This window comes from Urocitellus parryii, chromosome 14 (genome assembly GCF_045843805.1).
Source record: "Urocitellus parryii isolate mUroPar1 chromosome 14, mUroPar1.hap1, whole genome shotgun sequence".
NCBI classification, from domain to species: domain Eukaryota; kingdom Metazoa; phylum Chordata; class Mammalia; order Rodentia; family Sciuridae; genus Urocitellus; species Urocitellus parryii.
In genome coordinates, this window is record NC_135544.1 from 10207176 (window position 1) to 10232905 (window position 25730).

The following is a 25730-nucleotide window of genomic DNA, read 5'->3' on the forward strand; positions in this document are numbered from 1 at the left end:
GCTAGTTCTACTACATTATGGTAATGACTTTAAATAGTTGGTCCATTTACATGTTTACTTATGACATTTTATAGTCATACTTCATTTTATATGACTTAATTATAGTGTTTCATAGTTACTGTAATATAGGATTGTATAAAGTAAGAAGTAAAAGGCCCTTATCCCATGCCCTATAGGTAATCACTTAAAATTTATTTTATTATAAAAGTTTTTAAACATACACAAGAAAAAGGAGAATAGTAATGAACTCCTATGTGCCCATAATCCAGCTTTAATCTTATGTGTATTGATTTCCTCAAACATACTACATCATTTTTAATGCATACCTTAGACATCATGTTATTTTGTCACTGAATGTTCAGAATGAATCTTTAAGACAGGACATAAATCCTTACTCACAAGGTGCTTATTACACTGAAAAATTGATAATAATTCTTCAAGATCATCTGATAGCTATTCTGTCAACATTTCCAAGATTATCTCACATATTTTTCAGTTGATTTATTTTTACTAAGATCTGACAGATCCATATACTACATTTGGTTATAAAGGCTTTTTTAATTTATGAAAGTCCCATCTTTCCCCCTCTTGTAGGAGAAACTGAGTGGAAGATGTGACTCTGGTCTTCCCCCAGTCTTTAAGATTCTGCATGTTTTCTGGTGGATAGGGCTACATAGAGAGATTTTTCATCTGTGGTCCTTAGATGGTGACCAAATATTTCATCAAGTTCACTGAAAGAATTGTTATGCCACTGCTAATGATGCTGGAAGAAAAGAGATTGTGTTGAACTTATCAAGAGACTGTAGGTTGGAATCCTCTATGTGGGCAGTTTTCATTATACTCAGTTTTTTACTAAATTGATGAGTTTAGAATCCAAATCCTGCTTAAGATGTGATTTTCATCTGTGATAGAACTAAACAGGATTGGAATTGAAAGTGTCTACATGACTGTTTTGAGTTCTTAACAGTTAATATATTTGGTGTCAAGTTTTTGTTTTATGAGGGATTAGGGCAGTCATTTTATTTGAGATAGTTGCTACATTGTTGATTATGTATTTATTGAGAGTTAACCCATTAAATGCTGGAAGTAACTTTTCCTTCTTATCATGCCTTCCATTTAGTAAGTATTTAGTAGCTACCATCCCAGAGGATGCCATTTATGCTGGATAAAATGGGAAATGGAAGATAAATAAATGGAACTAAATTCTAGGATGCTCCCTTCCCATTACCCCACTAAAGAAGTCTTTTCTTCTTCTTCCTCTCTGTTGACTCCCATTCTCCCTGTCTCTCTCTCTTGTTTTTATAATTGAAGATTTCTTTTGAGAAAAGATTTATGGTATATAGCTAAAAATGTTTGAAAATGATTGCTACACATATAATGTTTGGAAAAAGGTTAACATCCTTTTAAACAAAATATTTCCCTTCATACTTATCTAGTACATTGCTATTTAAGGAGAAACTATTTTGGGGAAAAAAATATATATATATTTTTGGTGGTGCTGGGGATTGAACTCAGGGCTTTGTACATGGGAGGCAAGCACTCTACCAACTGAGCTATATCCCTTTGATTATATTTTAATATGAGAATGTCATATAATTTTTCAGTGATTTGAAATTCATCTTTTGATTGCCATTATATTTTGTTACCATGTGGTTTTTCAGGTTACCTTTGTTATATTTGTTATTCCCTTTTTGATAGGCTTTCGACAGACCTCACATCTTTCTTCTTATGAAATTATAACTCCTTGGAGATTAACTAGAGAACGAAGAGAAGCTCCTAGGCCCTATTCAAAACAGGTACATTATTTCCTGAGAAATCTGTATATGTTAAGATTTTGCTTTGTTTCCTTTTTTTAACCAAAGGTGATATTTCTAAAGTGATTGGTCCAGAGAGTAATTAATTGGTCATTAATTAGTACTGCAGTGTGTGGTACTGATGTCCATCAAACAACATTTTTGTGAAAGTGACGTATCAAGTCTTAGTATATATAGTTAAAGACAAAATGATCAACTCAAAACATAACAGAATGAAAAAAATAGAATTCTATGACCAGATTAGGATGCTGACTATATAGATTTCTAACCCTTAAATACTGTTACCACTGCCATTCAGTTTAAGGATTAGAAATCTATATAGTCAGCATCCTAACTGGTCATAGAATTGAACCCATATATGTATATATGAATTAACCTCACTTAATTTGTAATAGGCAGAATATTGCATACTGTATCTTCACTGGAGAATAGTAATGTATTTTTCATTTCCAGGGATATTTAGTAAACAATGAGTTTTATTTCCATATTGGAGGAAAACTATTGTGCTGTTAATGTGGTAACCAATGCACAAAAATTATTTTTTTCTGTTATATTCTTATTACAGAGTTTGTTCAGAAATAATATTTATTCTTCAACTGTATAGAAGTTTTATATAACTTCATTATAATTTTACTCCAACAGATAATAAAGGATTCAATATAGCTTATTACTTCTGAATTTCTGTTACACTCACAGCTGTAAAGCAGTTTGCATGTTGTTTAGAGACTGGGCATAGTAAAAAAAACACTGGAGTTCAAAATCAAGAGCTTTTAGTTTTAATCCTTCCTCTGGGTACTACCATTAGTTGGGTTGATCATTCAACCCCATTCATTTACTGTTCTATAAGTGAGTACTAAGTGACTTTAAGATCTCCCTTGAGTAGAACAGTTTATAATTTTCTCTTGTTTTTGGTCTGAACTGTATACTCTATGTTTTGATTTTGTTTTTTCTTATAATAGAATTATACCCTGCTTACTTAGTTGTTTTTCTCCTTGTTTTCACTAGATTATAGACTTTTTACCACAGGGACTATGTTTTCTCCTCTATTGTGTCTCTGATGGCATCTTCATCAGTACTCCACTTGGCTGTGATTGTAATAATGATAGTGATGTTTTACACTCTACCACTGGCCAAGAACAGAAAGAATAGAAAGGCACATGTCAAAACTGTGGGGAGAGGAGCTTGATATTTTTGATGTCTCTGTGGAGATTGAGGTAGACAACAGAGTTCTCAGATTGCCATGTAGGAAGAATAGTGCCAGGATCCAGAAGTTGGTCTAGTTCTTGGAAGTCACCGGTTGATGTGAAGGGTTCATGCTATTTCCTGGCAAAATGTTAACTTAGAGCTGGAAACATGTAGAGAAAATTAAATAGATGCTTCTGATAAAATTATTTGTTGAGTCCTTTTATGACTGTCATTTTTATTAAAGAGTAAGGCAAAGTTGTAGAGGTCACATTGAGCACTTTTGGCTAATGCAAGGTGAGTTTCTGGGTGTGTTAGCTTTCCATCACTATAATAAAACACTTGAGGTAACTTATAAAGGGTTAAAGTTTTATTTTGGCTCATAGTTTTTGAGGTTCTAGTCCTTCACTGGTTAGTTAGCCCCATGGCTTTGGGCCTGTGGTGAGGCAGCATGGCAGGAGCACATACTGATGCAAAACAGGGAGCAAAGAGAAAGAGGAAGAGCACAGGGTTTCACAGTCCCTTTCAAATGCATACCTCCAGTCCCTTAAGACCTTCTTCAAGACCTCACCTTCTAAGGGCCATAACATACCCCAGTAGTGCTGCCCTTGGCACCAAACCTTTACACATGCACCTTTGGGGGGGGGGCATTAAATATGCAAACTATAGCACTAGGGAAGTTGTTTCCTAGATGTTTGTGGTTGATAGGAGGATCCCAGGAGCTTGAAGATGTGGAAGTGGAAGGTTCCTTATCTTAATTCATTGACTCTAAGAAGACTTTAATTGTAAGACATGGCTATATTATTTTGTGTTCCACTAATAAAGACGCAGAAATGTTGCCATTTAGACAGCTGTGACTTTTTATGATGGATTCTCATTCTAGAGGGCAAGTATGTTTTAGAATGATGAAATTAGGTAAGCCATGTAGAGATTTAGTCATAAAAATCTGCATTTCTTTTCAACTTTGAATAATTAAAACTAGGGATAATCTCTTGAACCCAAGAAGTTTATTTCATTTAAACAAAAGGAAGAATTACTTTGTACTGTAGATAATTTATAGATGGATTTAATCCCTGAAGTTATACATGAATTATAAATGAATTTAAGAGAAATTTAGATAAATGTGGGTGTGATTTTCCACAGTCAGTTATTAAAGGGAAGTAGGGATGATCAGATTACATTTTTATTATTTTAGAATAGATATGAAGTTCTATAAATCAAATGCAATTGTACCAAATTATTTTAATTCAGGAGGGACTTTCCTGTGTCTTATAAATGATGTTTTGTTTAAAAGTAATTTATAAGGTGGTGCTTATTATTTATTTTCCTCCTTCTCTGTGCATTTAGGTATCTTACGTCATTCAGACTCAAGGAAAAGAGCACATTATTCACTTGGAAAGGAACACGTAAGAAACTTAAATTACTTTGACTTTTAAATAATGATTTCTTCTGTAGTATATTAATTTCATTTCCAGGTAGATGTTGTTTAGTAGATACTGAACCTGGTTTTGGTAGATTTAGCCACTTAGGTCACTGCTACACAGTGGTTGGCCTGCTTCTGAAGAAGCACAGGAATTTGTGCTCCTGCTGGGCACTGTGACTTCCAAGAGGAAAGAAGGCTAAGCAAAGTCAAGAATCTTCAATTTGTTGTTTGAAATTCACCACTAGAGGCAGAAGGGGGAAGTGGGGAGAAGGAGAGACTTGAGATGACTGAACAGGGACTGTTTATTGAGAGGACTCAAGATTCTATAGGCTCCTTCCAAGTCCACTCACACAGACTTCAGTAAAGGCCAAGGAGTAGTACACCAGGATGAAGAAAGCTCGCAGTCTGTGAGGAGTGTGAAAACTTGCAGGCATGGCCCCTCTGTGTCCTTTCTCAGTTGCAGGGATATGCTTTGTCTTCAGATTTCCAGCCACTTTAATGTGTGTGACAGCCTAGCACAGGTTTACTGAAAGGGTCTTTATATGCTACGTTAGTCATGTAGCTAAGGTTAGGCTTTGTAGCTGATTAAACCGGTTGAAAACCATCAGTTTATCCATGTCTAACCACAATAGATGAGTTGGTTCTAGGTATCTCCAGGAGAGTTTTGAATTTATTTAGCTTAATTATTTATGTGTTTTTGAGATAGGTTCTCTCTAAGGTGCCCAAGCTGGCCTTGAACTCCTGATCCTTCTGCCATAGTCTCCTGAGTAGCTGGAATTACTGGTGTGCACCATTTAGTCAGGCTTAAGAGTTCTTCATTTTTCTGCAGCTACATCTCTAACCTGAGTTTTGAATTTGAAATGGCACATTATAAATTGTTTTGTTGCACACTGCATCCTGACTTGTCTATAAGGCCTGGGGATAAGCGTATAACTACTCTGGCCCTGCTGGAAAGAACTCTATCCTTACACATGTGGTTTTACTACTGAGCTTCCTTAACATGGAAAGAAGCTTTGAGAATTAGAAATAACTGTTTCCTCCAACAACTGACTACAGAATTTTTCAATCATGCTTAGGAGGTTAAGACAATGAATGATTCTTGCTTATAAATAGAACTTAAAAATTCTTTTTTTTTTTTTAGTTGTAGTTGGACACAATAACTTTATTTATTTATTTATTTTATGTGGTGCCGAGAATCAAACCCAGCCCCTCACACATGCTAGGCAAGGTCTACCGCTCAGCCACAACCCCAGTCTTATATATAAAACTTTTAAAAGAGAGTATAAAAACATTTATTTTCTCCTACAAATATGATGTAAGTTATTCTTTTCCTGTGAGTTGTATCAGAAAATTTTAAGGACTTTTTAAAATATTTTGTTTATTTTTTGCAACCAGAATTTCATGCCAATAGAACAAATTGTAGCTTAACATTACTTTTGTGTAAGTAACACATACTATTTTAGATGCAAGTCTGTTTATGACCTTTTAGTTTTATGGTAGTACATTTCAGGTAAATTTTTTAAATTTATTTTTGCTCCTCTCTTCTGAGTGTAATGCTTTATCAGTTTGTTCTTAGTTGTTGATAGTTAAGTAAACTTAAATGGTGTGTTTTACTCTTTTTCCAGAGACCTTTTGCCTAAAGATTTTGTAGTTTATTCCTACAATGAGGAAGGGACTCTGATCTCTGACTATCCCAATGTACAGGTAATATATTTTTCTCTTGATCCTATAGTAAAATTTAAAAATAATTATAATTTAAAATTGAGTTCTGGAGAAGTAATTGTCACTTCCCACAACCCCATGGGGACACTTTTAATATTATAATAGATGCATGGCCTGGAGGAGATGGGCACATTTATATAGACTAAAGGACTTGACAGCCCTCCAGGTTCTTTGTTAAGATTTTTTGTTTTAAAGGCAGGAAAAGAATATATTTAATGGAAATTCTTACTTATTATGAAGGGGAAAAGTTTGATGTTTTAAAAATATAAGTTTTTTATTTTGTTGAAAGTCATTAAAAGCAGGTTTCATTCTCTTATTAGACCATTTATTCATCATTAGTGTTTAGTAAAGAAAAACGTTTGTTTGTTGTTATATATTATATACATTATATATTTAATAATGTTTAGGTAGATGTGAAATGTGAATTAAAACTTTGATACTTTAAAAAATTTCTGTGTGGTTAGTTTGTTGTCATATTCAAATGTTCAATTATTATTATTATGCTATTATTCAAAAGAGGTGTGGTTCTCTCTGCGTCATATTAGAATACTCTTGGGGACAGTACTGGCCAGGAATACTCAAAATAATTGGCAGATGTTGAACTTGGCTTTGTGTGATTTTTACTTAAAGCATAAACATTTTTAGTTTGGTTCAGGAAATGTTTTACAGTCCTTTTTTGGTGACTATGTATTTTTTCTTTTGCAGTAATTTTCATGAGACGTCATTATTTCCTTTAAACATATTATTATTCCCCTGAACTTTGTAATGCTTCGATGATTGTTTATGTTAGACACTTTTGAAGCATTCTTCAAATAAATAGAAGGCAAAAATCTTTATTATAGATTAATTATTAGTACTTAAAAAATGAGGAAATGCTGACTTTGCCCTATCCTTTTTTGTTTCACTATTTGATTGCTTTATCTTAGTGCATTACTGGTCTATTTATTAGAAAATTAGTAGAGGAGATTAGATTTACATTATAGCATAAACCAGATAAAAAATAATCCAACCATTTTTTCATCCATCTGAAGATTACTATGGCAGGAGGCCAAAGACCACATAATTTATGCACTTTAGCAAAAGCAATAATCTTAAAAGGCACTTTTTTTTTCTTGTAAGGGTTGCTTGGCATACTTGCTTGAGATATACACTGATTGGATTTGAATTCTGGCTCTGTCACTTCCTGATGAAGTTAATGTCATCAATTTAAATGGAATGCAGTTTCTATTTCATAGAATTATTAGGATGCTTGAATGAGTAAGATGAGTAAGATATTTGTAAGATGCTTAGAAAAGGCAGTCTGACATTTTTTAGCTCAAATATAGTTATTATTGAAAGAATATGTACTTAAAACTTTTAAAAATAGATTTCAACTATATAGAAACTTACATAAGTTATATTAAAGTTTTATAGAATTGATAATTTCCTGGGTTTTTGAAAAATATCGATTAAGACAACATGGAGTCTTTTACTTATTTCTTGGTTATTTATAATGTTTAGGTAAATGTGAAATATGAATTAAAACTTTGATACTGGGTTTTTAAAAAAAATTTCAGTGTGGCTAGATTGTCAAATATTATAATGACATATACTTTGCCCATACAATGCAGTTAAAGTTATATTGAGAACATGTACATGCTTTCCTTTACAATTCTGTTGCTTAAGATTGAAATAATTTGTAAAGCTTTTTTTCTAGTTTTCATCATTAATGTCCTTCAGAAGACCATTTCTTATAAGAACAAAAGTTTTAGAAAAGTCACTCAAAATGAGTTGCTGTGTGAAGTGTAAAATTCCCTGTTACTGTGTCTTGGGACTTTGGGGTATCTTGTAAAAAAACCTGTAAATTCTGTTGACTATTTCCCCCAGTTAATTGATGCTCTTTATTTCCTTTGAAGATCCATCCATTGCCCTAGGCTCCGTGGACCTTTACCAGGCTGTTTTTCAATAGTTCTGTGTACCTCTAGCTAACTTTTGCACTTGTAGTTTGTGTGTTTCAAAATTGTCTGTGCTACTTGTACCTTTATTGTTATTTTTCAATTTAATTAGATGTTTTGTAAACTTACAAAGTATATATGTGCTTCTGAGAACTGTAAGAGCTAATGGAAATTTCCCCTCTGCCCTATGAAGGTTTGCTGGGATATTTTAACAGACAAAGACATTACACAGTTTGAGAAAAGGCATGCAAATATACAAAAGGAAAAGTCACAGCACAGAAGAAAATCACAGGCACATGATTACCCACTAACCCAACATAATTTAAAAACTTATGTAATTTTTTAAAATTTTTATTTTTTAGTTTTAGGTGGACACAATATCTTTATTTTATATTTATGTGGTGCTGAGGATCGAACCCAGTGCCTCGTGCATGCTAGGCAAGCACTCTACCACTGAGCCACAATCCCAGCCCTTATGTACTCTTTTCTATATAGGAGGAGGAGTTTGGGGAGTGTTTGGAACTGTAAATGATTTGTTTTAGGGGAATTTGATGGGTTTGGAGAACATAAAAGGCCTAGGACAAAGCCCGTTTCGCCCACAGAACAGAATATGGTTTGTCAATGTTTTTTTCTGTTGAATGGAAATAGAAAACAGTGGTATGTAGCAAAAATTTGTTCAAGTTTGTTGGACAAATTTTGTTCTTTCTTCCTGAGATTAGTTTAGTCTTCTCTGGTTAATGAAATTTTCATAAGAAGACTGAAGGTAATTGTATTCTTGGGAGATCCTTTTAGGTAGATAAGGGAACTTTACTACAGAACTAAATTGAAAGCTGTGGAAATATTTAATAAGAGCAAGTTATTAAACAAATACTATCAAGTTGATAGGTTAAGGGTTCACCTGCTGGATGTCAGTCAGCTCAGTTCTCTGTGTGTCATGTCAGTGAGCCTTGGCTGTCTCTTGACAGTATTAATATAGATCACTTAGTTGGGTAAGGAGTGGTCTGTCAGGTTTTTATCTGTGAAGTTACTGTTTTTGTCTTTTAAATTCATGTGATGGTTAGATACTTGGAGACTGTAAATATTTTCAAATTTTTTACCCAGTGTTTTCAGTATTTAGTATTTGTCTAAATCAGTTATTAACTGTGACAGTTGTCAAAATGGTGATTCTTTAATTTCATTGGTGCCTCTGTTGGCGTGCTTTCTCCTGTGAGGTAGTCTTATTTGTTGATATCAGTGTGGACTCAGGGATTCTTTCTTTCTTTTTTTAAATAATATCTTTATTTTGTTTATTTATTTATTTTATATGGTGCTAAGAATCGAACCCAGTGCCTTACATGTGCTTGGTAAGCGCTCTACCACTGAGCCACAACCATAGCCCCAGGGATTCTTTTTTGTCATGAGTGAGATTGAAAATCTTTTTATAAATGTAAGAACATTTTTAGATCTTTTGTGAATTGTCTGTTCTTGTATTTTCCCAATTTTCTTTTGGACTTTTAATCTTTTCCTCTCAATATTTAAGAGCTCTTTATATTTAGGAATATTAACTCTTTACCTATCATGTAAGTTTTGAAGATTTTCTTCTAGTGTGTCAGTTGTCTTTTGAGTCTTTTGGTATTTCCTCCTAAGAAGCAGCTTAAAAAATAAATACTCTTTTTATATAAGAAAAATTATCAGTTTTTATCATATCTAGATTTTGTGTAATAGTTAGAACATCCTTCTCTACACCTAGGTTAAAGAAGAATTCTCTCGGGGCTGGGGATGTGGCTCAAGCGGTAGCGCGCTCACCTGGCATGGGTGCGGCCCGGGTTCGATACTCAGCACCACATACAAAGATGTTGTGTCCGCGGAAAACTAAAAATAAATAAATAAATATTAAAAAAAAAAAGAAGAATTCTCTTATTTTTTTATAGATCATATGTTTTTATTTGTTATGTTTAGACTCTTGACCATTTAGAATATATTCTTATGAATAGTGTGAATCATGGATCTAATTTTCTTCCTTTTCAAGTGTCTAACTAATAGACCAAGCCACATTTGTTGAATAGCACATTGTTGCCCCAGTGATTTGAAGAGCTACTTTTATCTTATGAAGTTCTACATGTACTTTGGTCTGTTTAGAGGCTTTTTTTTTTCTCTTTTGCTTTTTGGTCTCTCTGCTGATGCACCAGGACCATATTGTTCTAATAATTAAGGTCTTGCATATGTCTCAATGTCTGGTAGGACTTTTCTATTTTATTGCTTTTTAATTGTTTAAAAGATGAGAAAAAATCTCATTAGGTACTAACTACTAAGCAATATTTTTGCATTTCCACTAGTTAATTTCTGGCTCAAAATTTAGGGTAAAGACTCAAGTTTTTGAAGATGGCTGAATTTATAACTAATAACAACATAAAAAATATAGAAAGAAAAGAAAATCATCTGATCAAAATACCCCTTTCCCCTTCATGCTGAATGTTTTTTCTCTTGGGCCTTATTAACGTCTCATAAGGTCCTGTCCTGTATTAGATGTCAACTGGCTGGTGCTTCTTGGATTGACTGTGACTTAAATGTTCAACATGACATAACACTGTCCTGTTCTGGTTCTAGGATGAAAGGTCATTGGGGCAGAGTTGTTTATGCCTGGTATCCTGTGGCATTCTGCCTAGAAATTTGTATCCCTGGAGGGTGGTGGTAGATCGTCGGCAGATACTCTGAAGAATGCCAAGAATATAAATAAAAAATTTTAGTTTACTGGATGCAAGTAATTTTGTTAGCTCTGCAGTTTCTAGGATGATTTTCAGCTATGTAGCAGTATTTGGAGGTAATATAGTATTTTTTCATTTAGAATCATTGTCATTATCGGGGCTATGTGGAGGGAGTTTATAAGTCATCCGTTGCTCTTAGTGACTGTTTTGGACTCAGGTAAGACATTTTCTGTATTTTTTTTTCTTTTTTTTATCTTTTCTTCTCTGTCTCTAAACCCAGTCATTTTGGAGACTTAACAGAATTAAGTTTTACTTTGATGTTACTAAGGTCTTTACAGCTGTGTTTCAGATATTCTTGGCATGTTTATTTAGGAAAATCTTATAGTTGATGATTTTTAATATTTAAATGGAAAATTTCATTTTTCTGAGAATACTTAATAATTTTAGGTATTTAAAATAACATATACTTTAAATTTTGGTAGTGGTTGGTTTACAAAATTTTTACCTGCATACTCATTGAAGTTTCACAATGTCTGAAAAAGAGCTTATTAACATCATATTTAGGTGAGCAAACTGAGGTTCAGAGAAATTGTATGACATATCCAATGAAGTTATAATAATGTTAAAGTTACTTGAATTGAAGACCTGGCCATATGGCACTGTGTTAATTAGTTGCCTTCATGGGTACATGATTGATTGACATAATAAATATTACTTTTAATTCTCAAACCAAATATATAAAATGGCTATGATTATTCTCATTTAAGGAACAACATTTACTGAATGGTTATTGTGTGCCAGGGAATATTCTAAGTATTTTATGCATATTAAATAATTTATTTATCTGAACAATACTATGCAGAATGTAAACTGAAGTTAAATGACTTGTTTGAATCCCTCACTAGTAGAAAGCAGATTTGGGTTTGAGCTCTGGTCCTGCAGCTCCAGACTCCTCCTTCTCAGCTGCTACTTTGCAGTTGTACAGCAACCATTCAGAAAGGTTAAATAACTTAAAGGCAGTGATACTAGTAGGCAGCAGTAAGATCTGTTTAACTCTAAAGCCTCTATTTTTTCCTATCTTGTGGTATCTTTACATGTGTTGAGAATTAGGACTTCAACTCAGGGTTTCTGATGCCCTTTTCTGTGTATTTTTTCTGTGTAATGCAACATATAGAGGATTGCTACATTTAGAGAATGCCAGTTATGGGATTGAACCCCTGCACAACAGCTCTCGCTTTGAGCACATGTTATATCGAATGGATGATGTCCACAAAGAGCCTCTGAAATGTGGAGTTTCTAACAAGGATATAGAGGAGGAAACCACAGAGGATAGAGAGGAAGATCATCCCAGCATGACTCAGCTGCTTCGAGTAAGGAAATATAATTATTCATGACTTGGATTCATATTTTTTTAAAAAAATCATTTATTTGTTCATTAAACCAGTACTTAAAAAGATGAGCAGTATGTCGTCCCTGCTGCCAAGTTGACGACAGTTTAGATTCTGTGGGTTTTAGAGACCAGGGTTTAAATTTTAAATAGGAATCATATTTAGTATTGCCGTGTAATAGTCCATTACACTATCTTTCAGTGGAGGTTTTATGTAGATTGAAATAATGGGAATGGCCATTATTGATCCATGGAGAAACACACACACACACACACACACACACACACACACACACACACGGGTGGGGGGGGCATGCAGGAGAGAGAGATTTGACATTAGCATACTAATCACTTCAGATGGCTTCCAAGGCTGCTTTTATTCCCAGTTGTGACACTTGAGGACTCTTTGATATGAGTCACTTGGACTGAAGTGGTTCTAGGATGGGATTAACTTCAGCTTTAGGGATTATACCTTTTTAAATGTGAGATGGTGTTGCTGTTTTGGAAGAGGCATTTTTTTTCCCCCTTTTTCTTTTTGTTGAGGCATATAGTGACTCTATATGTTGCCCAGGCTCAAACTCCTAGGCTTAAGTGATCTTCCTATCTCTGCCTCTACAGAAACTGGAACTACAGGTGCGTACCACTATGTCCAGTTTAGAGCATAATTTTAGTTAATTAAGACTAGTTTATGGCATTGCCTTTTCTGCCATTCACTCTTTTGACTTTTGGACTTTTTTTTTTTTGTAATTGAAACATTGAAAGACACATTTTTGCTTATTCTATTCTGTAAAATGACAAAACTATTTTTTTTGTTGTTGTTGTTGTTGGTACGGGAGATTGAACTCAGAGGCACTCGACCACTGAGCCACATCCCCTGCCCTCAGTGAGACAGGGTCTCATTGAGTTGCTTAGTGCCTCACTGTTGCTGAGGCTGGCTTTGAACTTGTGATCTTCCTGTCTTATTCTCCCAAGCTGCTGTGATTAAAGGCACACACAACCATGCCTGGTAAAACTAGTTATTTTTTAAAGTGGTAGTGTGTGCCCCAGCTTCTGCTTTTAAATTTTAGTAGACATTCTTTCACTTTAGTAATGGGTTTTTCACTTTAGTAATGGGTTTTCTTTTTAAAGTGTTTATGTGTGTTTTGATTTTAAAAATCAGTCTTTAAAACATCTGCTTCATGAATAACTTATTTTATCTTTAGCTGGAGTTTTTCCCTCGGATCAATATAGATAGCAGATAACTTTTTTTTTTTTAAATCATGTTTTAATTCAACATGGTGGTGCAGGCTTGTAATCCTAGTGACTTGGAGGCTGAAACAGGAGGATTGCAAGTTTGAGGCCAGCCTTATCAAGTTACCAAGTCCCTGTCTCAAAATAAAAAAGAGCTTGGGATGGAGCTCTGAGATAGAATGAGATAGAATGCTCCTCGATCCTGCAAAAAACCAAAACCAAAAACGAAAACCAGTTAAAAAACCCAAAATATATCTTTGGCATTATAGAAATACATTAAGTAAAGTTTAACAATACTCTTAGCAGACATGAAATATGTGATTAGAGTATGATCATTACATATGAAAAATGTGTAGCCTGATACTTTTTATTTTGCCCTTATGATGTTCGTGTTTTCTACAGAGAAGGAGAGCTGTCCTGCCACAGACCCGATATGTGGAGCTGTTCATTGTTGTAGACAAAGAAAGGGTAAGGATGGCAACAGTTTTTCTTCTTTATCATGAAAAGCACATGAGAAGTGGGCATTCCATGAAGGAAATACAAACTGTGACATATGTTTGTATTGATTTTTCGTAAATAAGTATTTAGAAAGTAAAATGCCTTTTTTCTTTAAACCTTAATACCACAATATACCACTAGAAGCTGAAGTAGCAGATGAGACCACTTTTGACTTAATTTTTTTACTAGCGATTCCCCGCCTCCGCCTGCCCTGTTCTCTTTGTTAAAATCATTTTTATTAGTGCATTATAGTTATAATATAGGGGTTCATTTTTATATGGTTATACATGCTCCATTTCAGTACCTAGTCCTTCCTCTCTCCTTCTCCTCTTCCCTCTCCTAGTCTCCTTCATCTCCTCTACTGGTCTTTTTTCTATTTATTTATTGCTTTTTAATTGGTGCTTTATAGATATACATAAAGGTAGAATTAACTATGCTGTTTTCATATGTGTATGTAGCATAATTTGTTTAATTCCATTCTGCAATTCCTCCCTTTGCCTGTCCTTTCTTCCTCTTCCTCTGTCTACTCCCTGATCTCCCTTCTATTTCATGGGATCCATCACCCTTTTTCTTATTTTGCTCTAGCTTCTGACTATAGTGAACACACTGTCCCCATGACTGAGTCTTATTTTGCTTGGCATGATGTTAATTTACCAGTAAATGCCATAATTTCATTCCTCTTTATCATCCCTCTTTTTTCTAGTGATTTGCTTATGTGCGTTTCTTGAATGAAACTGTGCTATCAGGGGCTTGAGAACTTTTCAGATTACTTTAATAGACTGTGGCTTAAACCAAGTTAGTCAGGTGACTAATAAAATTGCTTTGCTTTGTAGAATTTCAGTTAACCTATAATTCACTTAAGAGTAGAATACTTCGAGGGCTTGGTATGCTTTTGTAAGGAAATAGTATTAATTTCAGTACAGGACAACACCAGGGCAATTTCCTTGTTTTTATTTAAGAAACCTAACTAATTGTTTTATTTAACTGAGAGAAGTAATGTGTCCTTTTCAACATATATAAGATTATGAGTTTTAAATAGAGCTGCTATATAACTTAAAATATAGATTATTTGAAATGTTTTGGCTGACTTTTATTTCTAATTTTGTTGTTGTATTAAGAGTTATTTGTGGAATCTTAATATGATTGGCAGTTCTTTTCTTGTAAGCTGCAGGGGTAGGCTTGAGGATTTTTGTGGTTTAAAAAAATGCTTTATTGTTGTAGGTAGGAAAAAATAAGCCCTCGTGATTAAGAGATGGACGCTCGCTCACATTCGTTCAGTATAGGTTCATTACCTGCAAACAGTGGGAAGAAAAGCATAGAGAATGTAAGCTAGTGTGAACTGTGCCCCAAATGATGGGTAAAATGTTTCTGTAGAATGTTTTGGGCAAAACACACAAATAGAAATTTAAAAGTATTTTTCTTTATTGCTGTCTCCAGATAGATTTGTTTTATATGTATAGAAAATGGTTCAAAATAAAAATGGAACTATTTCCACAAAGCCCTATCAAAGTTATTAAAACTTTTGTTCTTTTTTAGGAGAATTGTGATAAATTGCCTAATTGATAAAATCATATATTTTGATTTTAAGGCCTTTATCATAGAGCAAAGTCATAAACTTTTTAAAATTTTCTTTTGGTTAGCAAGTTTGTTGTATAAAATAATGTTACAATAGACATTTGGATAGAACCACCTCCTGTAGAAAAGAATCAGTTATATGAGTTATTGGACTTATACTAGTTATACTAATTAGAAGAAAGGAAAACTTTGGTGTATTTTCATTAGTATCATTGTACTTGTTTTTCTTTTATTTCTATTTATCACTAAAGTGTATACTTTAGATGTATTAATTTGAAATGTTGGAAAATGTCTTAATGCCTTAGTTTTAGTTTAGAGGAAATATTTGGATTCTTCATTGTAACAGGTTAAAGACATTTTCATTCTTAAGTTACTTAGGTGATAATGACAATGATTTTCCTTTGCTTTTCCAGTATGACATGATGGGGAAAAATCAGACTGCTGTGAGAGAAGAGATGATTCGTTTAGCAAACTACTTGGATAGTGTAAGTTGTCTTTTCTGTCAACTAGAATTATTCTGTCCTGCCCTTTCATGGTCTCAGCAGAATTTAAAATCTCATTTTGAGCTTTGATTATCATAGGCCTTAATGACTCAGTCTTTCTGAGATCTGCTTTCTAGTTTATTCTGTATTTTTCAAGGTCTCAAAGAAAAGTTTAAGTGTAGAAAAGACTTTGAGAGGTCTGGGGTTGTGGCTCAGCGGTAGAGTGCTCACCTAGCATGTGCGAAGCCCTGGGTTCTATCATCAGCACCACATAAAAATAAATAAATAAAACATAGATATTGTGTCCAACTAAGAAATAAATATAAAAAAGAAAAGACTTTGTGAAGAGCCAGAGATTTCAGATTAGCATTTGACTTACCTTTAGAGTAGATTGGCTAAAGTACTTTTTTGTTTATGAAGAGATCTTTGAATTTTTGTTGACAGAATCTTATTTGAATAAGTCTGCTTCCTACCTTGAAACTGTGACATATGCCAGTGTTTACTTTGTGCATGTATGTAATTTGGAGTTCACTAAAGAATTAGATACATATTCTTATAGAATAATTTTGTTTGTAAGGCATTCATTCCCCTGATACAACAATGATGATGGTGATGATCATAATGATATCATTCTGTTAGGTGTTAACAATGTGTTATAATCTAAGTGCATTATATTTATTAATCATTTAATTTTCACTGAATCTCTGTGAAATAGGTATGAGTTCTAGAATCCTTGATCTGTAAACTTTGGGGTTCCTGTGATTAGAATTTTAGGTAAGCATTTAGAAAGGTATTATGATTTACTGTGTATTACATAATACCTCCAACATGATCTTGGGATAGTACCTTTTGATCAATTTCATTGATATTTCTGCAGTGAAATGTATGGATTATGTTAAGTGTTATGTGAATCAGTTTTTTATTACTATAACAAAATACTATGATAATGAACTTATAAAGAGAAAAGTTTTGTTTTGTTTTATAGTTTTATAAGTTTAAGTCTGTGATTAGTTGGCCCTGTTGTTTTGGACCTGTAGCAAGGTGGTGCACCATGGTGGGAGCCTGTGGCAGAGCAAAACTGTTCACCTCATGTTCAGGAAGCAAAAGAGAGGAAGAGGAAGGGTCTGGGTTTCCACAGTCCCCTCTGAGGAAATGTTCCCAGTCACTTGAAGACCTCCCACTAGGCTCCACATCTTAAGGTTTCTATACCTCCCAATAGAGAGGAGATGAGGACTTTACCACATGGGTCTTTGGGGAACATTCAAGATCCAAACAATAGCAGTGGGATAAACACAGACCATGAATAGGATTGCATTACTTTGGGGTAAGTTTTAGAACCAAATTTACCAAAAACTTAATTTCCAGAGTTTGTCAGATGTTAAAATGGGAGATAAAAAGGACTTTGAAGCTTTGTAACCTACCATTTTATAGGTAATGAAACAGATTCTTGAGAGGTTAGAGTCTCATTGTACTGAAAGACTTTTTCTTTTGGAGGGAAGAAGTCTAATTTTTAATTTAAGTAGTTTTGTTACTATAGTTAAAAGCTTTTCATCACATTCTTTAATGTATTTTATTTCTCTTTTCTTCACAGATGTATATTATGTTAAATATTCGAATTGTGTTAGTTGGACTGGAGATTTGGACAAATGGAAACTTGATTAATATAATTGGAGGAGCTGGTGATGTGTTGGGGAACTTTGTACAGTGGCGGGAAAAGTTTCTTATAACACGTCGGAGACATGACAGTGCACAGTTAGTGCTGTAAGTGATTTTTTTTAAAAAGTGCTATGAACAATCATTTTTGCTTATTTTCTTATATTTCTTACCTATGTTTTTCTTTTTCTTTTTTTGGGGTTCTAGGGATTAAACTCAAGGGCACTCAACTACTGAGCCACACATCCTCAGCCCTTTTTTTGTATTTTGTTTAGAGACAGGACCTCACTGAATTTGTATTTTTCTTTCCTGTATTTTCTTACCACCACCCGCTCTCCAATTGCCCACCACCCTTTTAATTTTTTTTTTCCCTAGTGCTGGGAATTGAACCCAGGGCCTTACACATACTGGGCCCTACTTTCTTATTTTATTTTCTAATTGCTTTTTGTGAAATAAAAAAATTACATGGAAAGAAAAAATTTGGATATCTTGCTTGTCAGACAGTTTGTTTTCACACTCTCAGAACAGAATTTAAAGATTATTATTATTTTTTTTTTAAGAGAGAGTGAGAGAGGAGAGAGAGGAGAGAGAGAGAGAGAGAGAGAGAGAGAGAGAGAGAGAGAGAGAGACACACACACACTGAGGATCGAACCCGGGCCGCACACATGCCAGGCGAGCATGCTACCGCTTGAGCCACATCCCCAGCCCTGAGAATTTAAAGATTATTTTAATTTGAGCTCTCATGATCTTAACTCAGTTTTTCAAATATGTGCTTTCTATCTTTCTTTTGTTTTTGCTTACTTTTGGAATTGTTTGGTTGGGTACAAATTATAGGCATGGAATCTTTCTCCTTCACAGATTTGAAGGCACTGTAGCACTGTTCTGTAATCTTTTGATTTCCATTATTTATTATTATTATTATTTATTATTATTTATTTTTCTATTTTTATTTTTATCTTTTGAGTACTGGGGATTGAACTCCGGAGCACTTGGCCACTGAGCCACACCTCTAGCCCTATTTTGTATTTTATTTAGAGACAGAGTCTCACTGAATTGCTTAGTGCCTCACTTTTGCTGAGGCTGGCTTTGAACTCAGGATCCTCCTGCCATAGCCTCCCAAGCCACTGGGATTACAGGTGTGTGCCACTGTGCCTGGCTTTTAGTATTATTCTTAAGATTCCTAAAATCATTCTGATTTCTGTTCCTTTATTGTGGCCTGTGTTTTTTCATCATCACTAGAAAACTTGTAGGATCTTCTCTTGGTTCCCAGACTTCTGAGTTTTCTTGATGATGTATTTGGTATAGATCTTTTATCACTTATTGCACTGTGTTCTCAGTGAGTAATTTCAATGTGAAATCAAAGTCCTTTGGTTTTTGGAATTTTTATTGAATTATTTTATAGATTATTTCATCCTTTTATTTTTATTTTTTGTTTCTCCTGGGGTCCCTTTTCTTCTGGGATCCCTTGGCTATTGGTTTTCTTATCCTGGTACTTCTTCCCGCCGCCCCCACCCCAACATGTTGTGATTTAAAAGCTTTTTTTTTGCGGGGCAGGGGACAGTGCTGGAATTCTGAGTATCTCATGCATGCTGGGTAAGCACTCTACCAGTGAGCTATATCCCCAGCCCAATTTAATGACTTTTATAGCCCCATAATCATAAAAGCTTGGTCCTGACCTTTTTATTAATTTTCAGTAAAATGCACATGCCACCTATCTCATCCCAGTGACAGTGCCATGTGTTTTACAAAAAACCAAAAGGAGCAGGTGTCAAGTGTACCCACTGCTCTGCCCAACCACACTGTTTGATCAGTGTCTGTCCTATTGTAGATGCTTGATGATGTTTAATGAGCCTTGGTTGTTTGTGGTTAAGAATGGAGTTGTAAAAGCTTTTTGGAAGCTTTGAGTGCATGAGTGAGTCTTAGGTTCTATGAGGTTCGCTATTAAGGTGATCAGGCTGGAATTTTCCTTGACTGTAGCTCTGATTATTTTTTCTGGGTTGGTCCGATGCCCCAGAAAAGGATTTATTGATTTATTTAAAAAATATTTATTGGGTGTATACCACAGTGACCAAAACAGATAAAAATTTCTACTCTAATGGATTCCGTATTCTGGTGGAAGAAGTTTGAATAAATGAAACAAATAAGTGTATATAGTTTGTTAAATAGTGCTAAGCAATGTGGAAAAGTAAAACATGGAGGGTAGATATAAAAGTAGGAGTGGGGGTGATATTTGAGGTAACATGGCCAGGGCAAGGTTCTTTGAGGTGACTTTTGAGTGAAGACATGGAGGAGGTGAAGGAATGAGAGAGGGGTACAGAGTTCCAGGAAGCATGTTGGGCATGCTTGAAGAACAGTGTGGAGACCATGTGACTCTTTCCCTGTTCGCTGTGCTCAATGCCTTGTAGCCTCTCTTGTGAATACATTCATTGGGTTTGTTATCTTTCCTCACCAAAATATGTTGTATAAATAAATGTAGTATGTTTTTAGAAAGGTTTTCATCCATAAGGTAAAAATCCCTAAAGCCAAAAACTTTTCTTGGTATCTTTATCTGTCTGGAAAAAAAAGTTCTTTGAAATATTAATCTCATTTTCTGATAATATAAAGGAAAGAAGACCGTTATTTTTTTATTTTAAAAATTATTTATCATTGTCATTTTTCTCTCAGTTTTTGTAGGTGTTGCCAATCCAGTTAAGATCCCCCATAGAAATAGGAGTAATGCATTCCTTTTTCCCAAGTACATTTTGTAACTTTTACTTTTTCATTTAGAAAGAAAGGATTTGGTGGGACTGCAGGAATGGCATTTGTGGGAACAGTGTGTTCAAGGAGCCACGCGGGCGGGATTAATGTGGTATGTTGTTGTTGATGTTTATCGTTGGAATCTGCATTAGGGCAGTATCAAGCATTTATTACTCTGTGCTTGTCTCCTAGTCCTTAAAACAACATTTTGGATATTATGAAGAACACAGTAGAAGTGGCAGGTGTGTTCTTTCCCTAGAGACCAGAACAAATTTTCTAATAATTTTTATGTTTATTGGCATGTTTTATGAATGAAGAAACAGGGTCCATTTGTGATAAACTAAATGAGAATTTTCAATTTACTTTCCCATAAACCACCATGAATAATCTATTGGTATTCAAGTAAATGACCTGTTGCTTAAAGGATCCAGCCTCGTGATTAGTATGTGAGTCATACTAATTCTTACTAGACTACACTGTATAAAGATTGTTATTGTATGCCTGATTTATCATGTAGGCTGTCAACATTGTAGAGAATAAATTTCCTTTTGTGAAAAAAAACATTTCTTATTTATTAGAAACCTGATTAATACCTTGTTATGTTTGAACAGTTTGGGCAAATTACTGTGGAGACCTTTGCATCCATTGTTGCTCATGAGTTGGGTCATAACCTTGGAATGAATCATGATGACGGGAGAGATTGTTTCTGTGGAGCTAAGAGCTGCATCATGAACTCAGGGGCCTCGTGAGTAGCTGAGTTTCTTCTTCTTAATATGGTGTTGTAGATCAGTGTTTCTTAACTCTGAGGGATACTTATGCCTATGTTGTAAAAACCAGGAAAAGTCATTTCTGATTTCCTCAAATACATCAGTGAGAAGCCTATTTTCTAATTAAATAATCCTAGAGAACTTTCAGAAGGGAAAATGTAGATAGGCATAGATATGTAATTACACTGTTCTGTAAACCAGTAGAGAGACCAGTAGAACATACAAAACTTTACTGCTAGATTCATTACAGATTGAAGAACTATATGAAAAAATTCTACACAAACCCTCTTTTGAGGAAGTGCTTGCTACATTTTCACTTTAAGCAAAAGAAGAAATCCTGACACGTTCCTATTACTACCCCTTGTTTTACAGAGATAAAAGAAGGATATAATTCAGAGAGGAGGAGAAGAAAGATTAGGAAACATTTACTAAATTCTTTTTTAGATACTTGTGGGTACTTAAATGGTATCAACTTACTTATTGCTTAGTCTAATGAGGTGTGGATACTTTGTCCATTTATAGGTGAAAAATGAGGTCACACATCCAAATTCCTGACTGGGATTTGAACTCAGGATGTCTGGGTCCAGAGCTGATAATCTCGTCTTTTAACTAGTTTCAAAAATCTTTACAATTGAGGGTTCAGAGGTGACTGGGTTTCTCTCTGCCACTCTTCATTATGGGGCAGTCGTTCTAAATAGAGCTGCACTAAGCCTCAGTGCATATGTGGATTAGAAGCTGAGCCTGACTGAAAATTAGGTACAAAAGGAGGTCATCTTTAACAGCCACAGCTGAGGATTTCATATGGGAAATATCAGTGGCCCCAGGTGCTCACTTCCCTCCTCGACTTCCTGAAGTACAGACAGAGTAATAAAAAATCTGCTAGTTAGTTATTTAGCTAAAGGTCTGAGAGTACAGTTCTGGTCACATGGTGGTCTAATGGGATTCACAGTTTTTGAGTAAATACTAGACTTAAAATGAGATATGGAAGAATTAAATTGTGCTTGTGAAAGTGATCCTCCAGTAAAAAAATATACAAAAGTCATCTCTTTATAAAAGAGTTCCCATAAGAAAGGAAGTAAATTAAGCATTTGCTTTGTTTGGCAGTGATGATGAGGAAGACACCAACTCAGGGAGTTGAAAAATGAGTAATGAGCAAGATAAGACAAGAAATTAAAGTGTAAAATAGAACATTCAGAGTGATAAGGAGGGAATGTTATGAAACTTTAGTAATGGAATTTAAAGTGGTATAAGAAGGAATGGGGAGTGAACTCAGACTTTATTCATTCACTTATCATATATTTATTGAGCACTACAATGTACCAGACTTTATTTTAGGTACTTGGAATATTTCAGAAAGTTAGATAAGACTTGCCCTTCACAGAATTGACATTTAGTAGAGAAGACAAACTATCAACATAATAAATAAATTAATAATACAGAATGTTAGAAGGTGTAAGTAAGTGCTCTGGGAATAAAATAGAGCAGATTTTGGGGGTTTGGGTGGTATGGTACTGGCACTGGTTATAGGAGTAGGCCTCATTCTTTTACTATAGTCTGGTTAAGCTAGATGTGAATAATAGAAATCCCACCAAGTACCTGTAGTCCCAGCTCCATGGGTGGTGAGAACTTTGTCTTAAACAAAACAAAATACCCTCCAAAGCCCCAAATTAGTTGGTAAACATTCTTCTAAGTAAATCTTGTGTTTACAAAAATGTTTTTAAAATGTTCAGAAGAGAATGATGTTATGAATATTATATGTAAAACTTAAACACAAATATATATAATGATCTCAAATACAAGGTGATCCATCATTTTCTACGTGAGAAGAGCCAAAAAGTGGTTTTTTTTTTTTTTTTTTTTTAAAGAGAGAGAGGGGCGGGAGAGAGAGAGAGAGAGAGAGAGAGAGAGAGAGAGAGAGAGAGAGATTGATTTTTAAAAATATTTATTTTTCAGTTTTCGGTGGACACAACATCTTTATTTTATTTTTATGTGGTGCTGAGGATCAAATCCAGCGCCCTGCGCATGCCAGGCAAGCACATTACCCCTTGAGCCACATCCCCAGCCTGCCAAAAAGTTTTGGTAACTGGAATAAAAATGTGCTAGGCATTCCTGGATCTTGGAGAGGATAACCAATAGCTATAGGAGAGACTGACCTTGTAGGAGTTGGGGTAGAAGGACACTGCCAGCATGAGGTGACCTGATAGAGAGGTACTGAGGGAAATTAATCAACTTTATTCTTCTAATAGTGTGTCTTTGCCAGTGCCTCTTTTTGGCCACATTTATTTGAATGTTAGCCTAAGCAAGGGACCTAGTGGCAAAGGATGGGTTAGGATTTGGAGGGGAAAGCAAAATCTGTAGCACACATACACCCATTTTCATTACTATTCCAAATAGAGCACCCCTAATCCAAAAATCTGTCCAAAATGCTCTGAAATCCAAGACCTTTTGAGCACCAACATGACATTCAAATACTTTCAGATTTTGGATTTTCCAGACTAGGGATATTCCACTGGTAAGGTATAAATATTTCCAAATCCAGAAAGCTCTGTAATATGAAACACTTCTAGTCCCAAGCATTTCAGGTAAGTGATACTCAAGCTGTACTTTAATTTGTTTTGGAAGTTCTAGCTAATGTGATGAATAAAGAAAAGATTTAGGACCAAATATTTGAAAAGAGGGAAGCAGTTATTTACAGAAGATATGACTCTCTACTTTTGAAAAGCAAGGTGGTTAATTAAATAATATCAAAATGTGGTTATAAATCAAATGTTTTAAATAAATAGATTCCTAACAAATCAGTTATAATCATTTTGAAAAATGAGGGGAGAAACATGATTATGTTTGCCCCAAATTCTAAATGTCTTGGAATCAGCTTAATAGGAAGCATGTAGGACTTATTAAGAGATGATGCAAAAATTTATTGAAGGTCATGACAGATAATTTGAGTAAAGGTGGTGTTTTATTAGAAGATTAAATATTGGAAATATGTCTGTTTTCATCAGATTAAGCCATATATTTACTGCAACTCCAATCAAATTCCAAACATTTGTGTATTACTCTCATTTTGGAGCAGGATAAACTGAATTTAAAGTCAGTTTGAAAGGATACCTTTCTGATCTTAGTGAAGAAGACATTCAAAAGAAGATTCCTGGGGAAGGCTGTCAGTACTAGATGTCACTGTGATTTGGGAAAATACACCATTAACTCAAATGCATATACCTGCTGATTAGCAGCTCCCTGTTTTCTCTCCCCCAGTCCCTGGATACCACAATTTTATAAATTTTTTTCATGAATTTGATTACTTTAGAAACTTTGTTCAAGTGTTATCATACAGTGTTTGTCCTTCTGTGATTAGCTTGTATTTCACTTAGCATGATGTCCTCCATGTTCTTCTTGTTGTAAGTGGTAAGACCTCTTTTTTGAGGCAGAATAATATTTCATTGTATATGTATGTATGGAGTGTGTGTATCTGTCTATATCATTTTCTTCATCCTCACCAATACTCATTACCTTGATTTTTTGATAGTAGTTTTCTAATATGTGAGGTGTATATCATTGTGGGTTTTGAAAAAAAAATTTTTTAGTTGTAGATGGACATCATGCCTTTATTTTATTATTTTTATGTGGTGCTGAGGATTGAACCCAGTTCCTCACATATGCTAGATAAGCACCCTTCCACTGAGCTACAGCCTCAACCCTCATTGTGGTTTTGATCTGTATCTCCCTAATGTTAAGCAGCCTTTATTACTGGACGGTGGCACGTCCTATCCTCTTTGGAGAAATGTCTGTTCAAGTCCATTTTTAATTGAGTGTAGTGCTTCTGCACATTTGCACATGTGTCTCTTCTATGATTCTTGTTTGTCTCTTATCCTTTTTAAGTATATTTCCTGTTAGATATTTTTTTCTGACATCTTTCAGTTCCTATATTTGTATGAATTTACTGTTTTATACTACTCATTGAATTCTTAATTTCATTTACTGCATTTCATTGTTCAATTTCCGATTTATTTTTTAAATCTGGAGTACTTGTTTTTCCTGCCAGAATTTTCAAGTCTGTCTTTTTTCTCTTACTATTGCAAGCATAGGTGTTTTTGGGTTATTATTTAATAATTCTAGTGTCAGATTTTATTAAAATAAACCAGCTTTCTTGCCATTTTTTTCTCATAGAATCTTTAATTTTTTTTTTTGTAATTGTAGATGGACAGAATGCCTTTATTTGTTTATATTTGTGTGGTGCTGAAGATCGTACACAGTGCTTCACGTATGCTAGGCAAACACTCTACCACTGAGCTACACAGTCCCAGCCCTCTCCTAGTATCTTGTGTCTTCATATTATGTTTTTTTTTTTTTTTGGTGGTGGTGGGGTACCGGGTATTGAACTCAGGGGCACTTGACCACTGTGCCACATCCCCAGCCCTATTTTGTATTTTATTTAGAGACGGGGTCTCACTGAGTTGCTTAGTGCCTTGCAGTTGCTGAGGCTGGCTTTGAACTTGCGATTCTCCTGCCTCAGCCTCCTGAGCTGCTGGTATTATAGGTGTGAGCTACCATGCCCAGCCATATTGTTTTGGTTTTGATAGTGCAATAAGCTATTGTATTTAAATTTTTTTTTCTGTATGAATAATTTGTAAACTAGAATATTG

The 25730-nt window shown here is 34.6% G+C and overlaps 1 protein-coding gene across 1 annotated transcript in view; it reads left to right on the plus strand.

Moving 5' to 3' along the window:
• Adam9 (ADAM metallopeptidase domain 9) overlaps window positions 1–25730 on the plus strand; it is an 86107-nt gene that overhangs the window by 7246 nt on the left and 53131 nt on the right. The window contains exons 2-11 of the mRNA XM_026404702.2: window positions 1699–1796; window positions 4344–4402; window positions 6045–6123; window positions 10900–10976; window positions 11934–12129; window positions 13779–13844; window positions 15863–15934; window positions 17523–17692; window positions 20351–20432; window positions 20932–21065. Of these exons, the coding sequence (XP_026260487.2) occupies window positions 1699–1796; window positions 4344–4402; window positions 6045–6123; window positions 10900–10976; window positions 11934–12129; window positions 13779–13844; window positions 15863–15934; window positions 17523–17692; window positions 20351–20432; window positions 20932–21065 (1033 nt within the window). The remainder of the gene's footprint in view (window positions 1–1698; window positions 1797–4343; window positions 4403–6044; window positions 6124–10899; window positions 10977–11933; window positions 12130–13778; window positions 13845–15862; window positions 15935–17522; window positions 17693–20350; window positions 20433–20931; window positions 21066–25730) is intronic.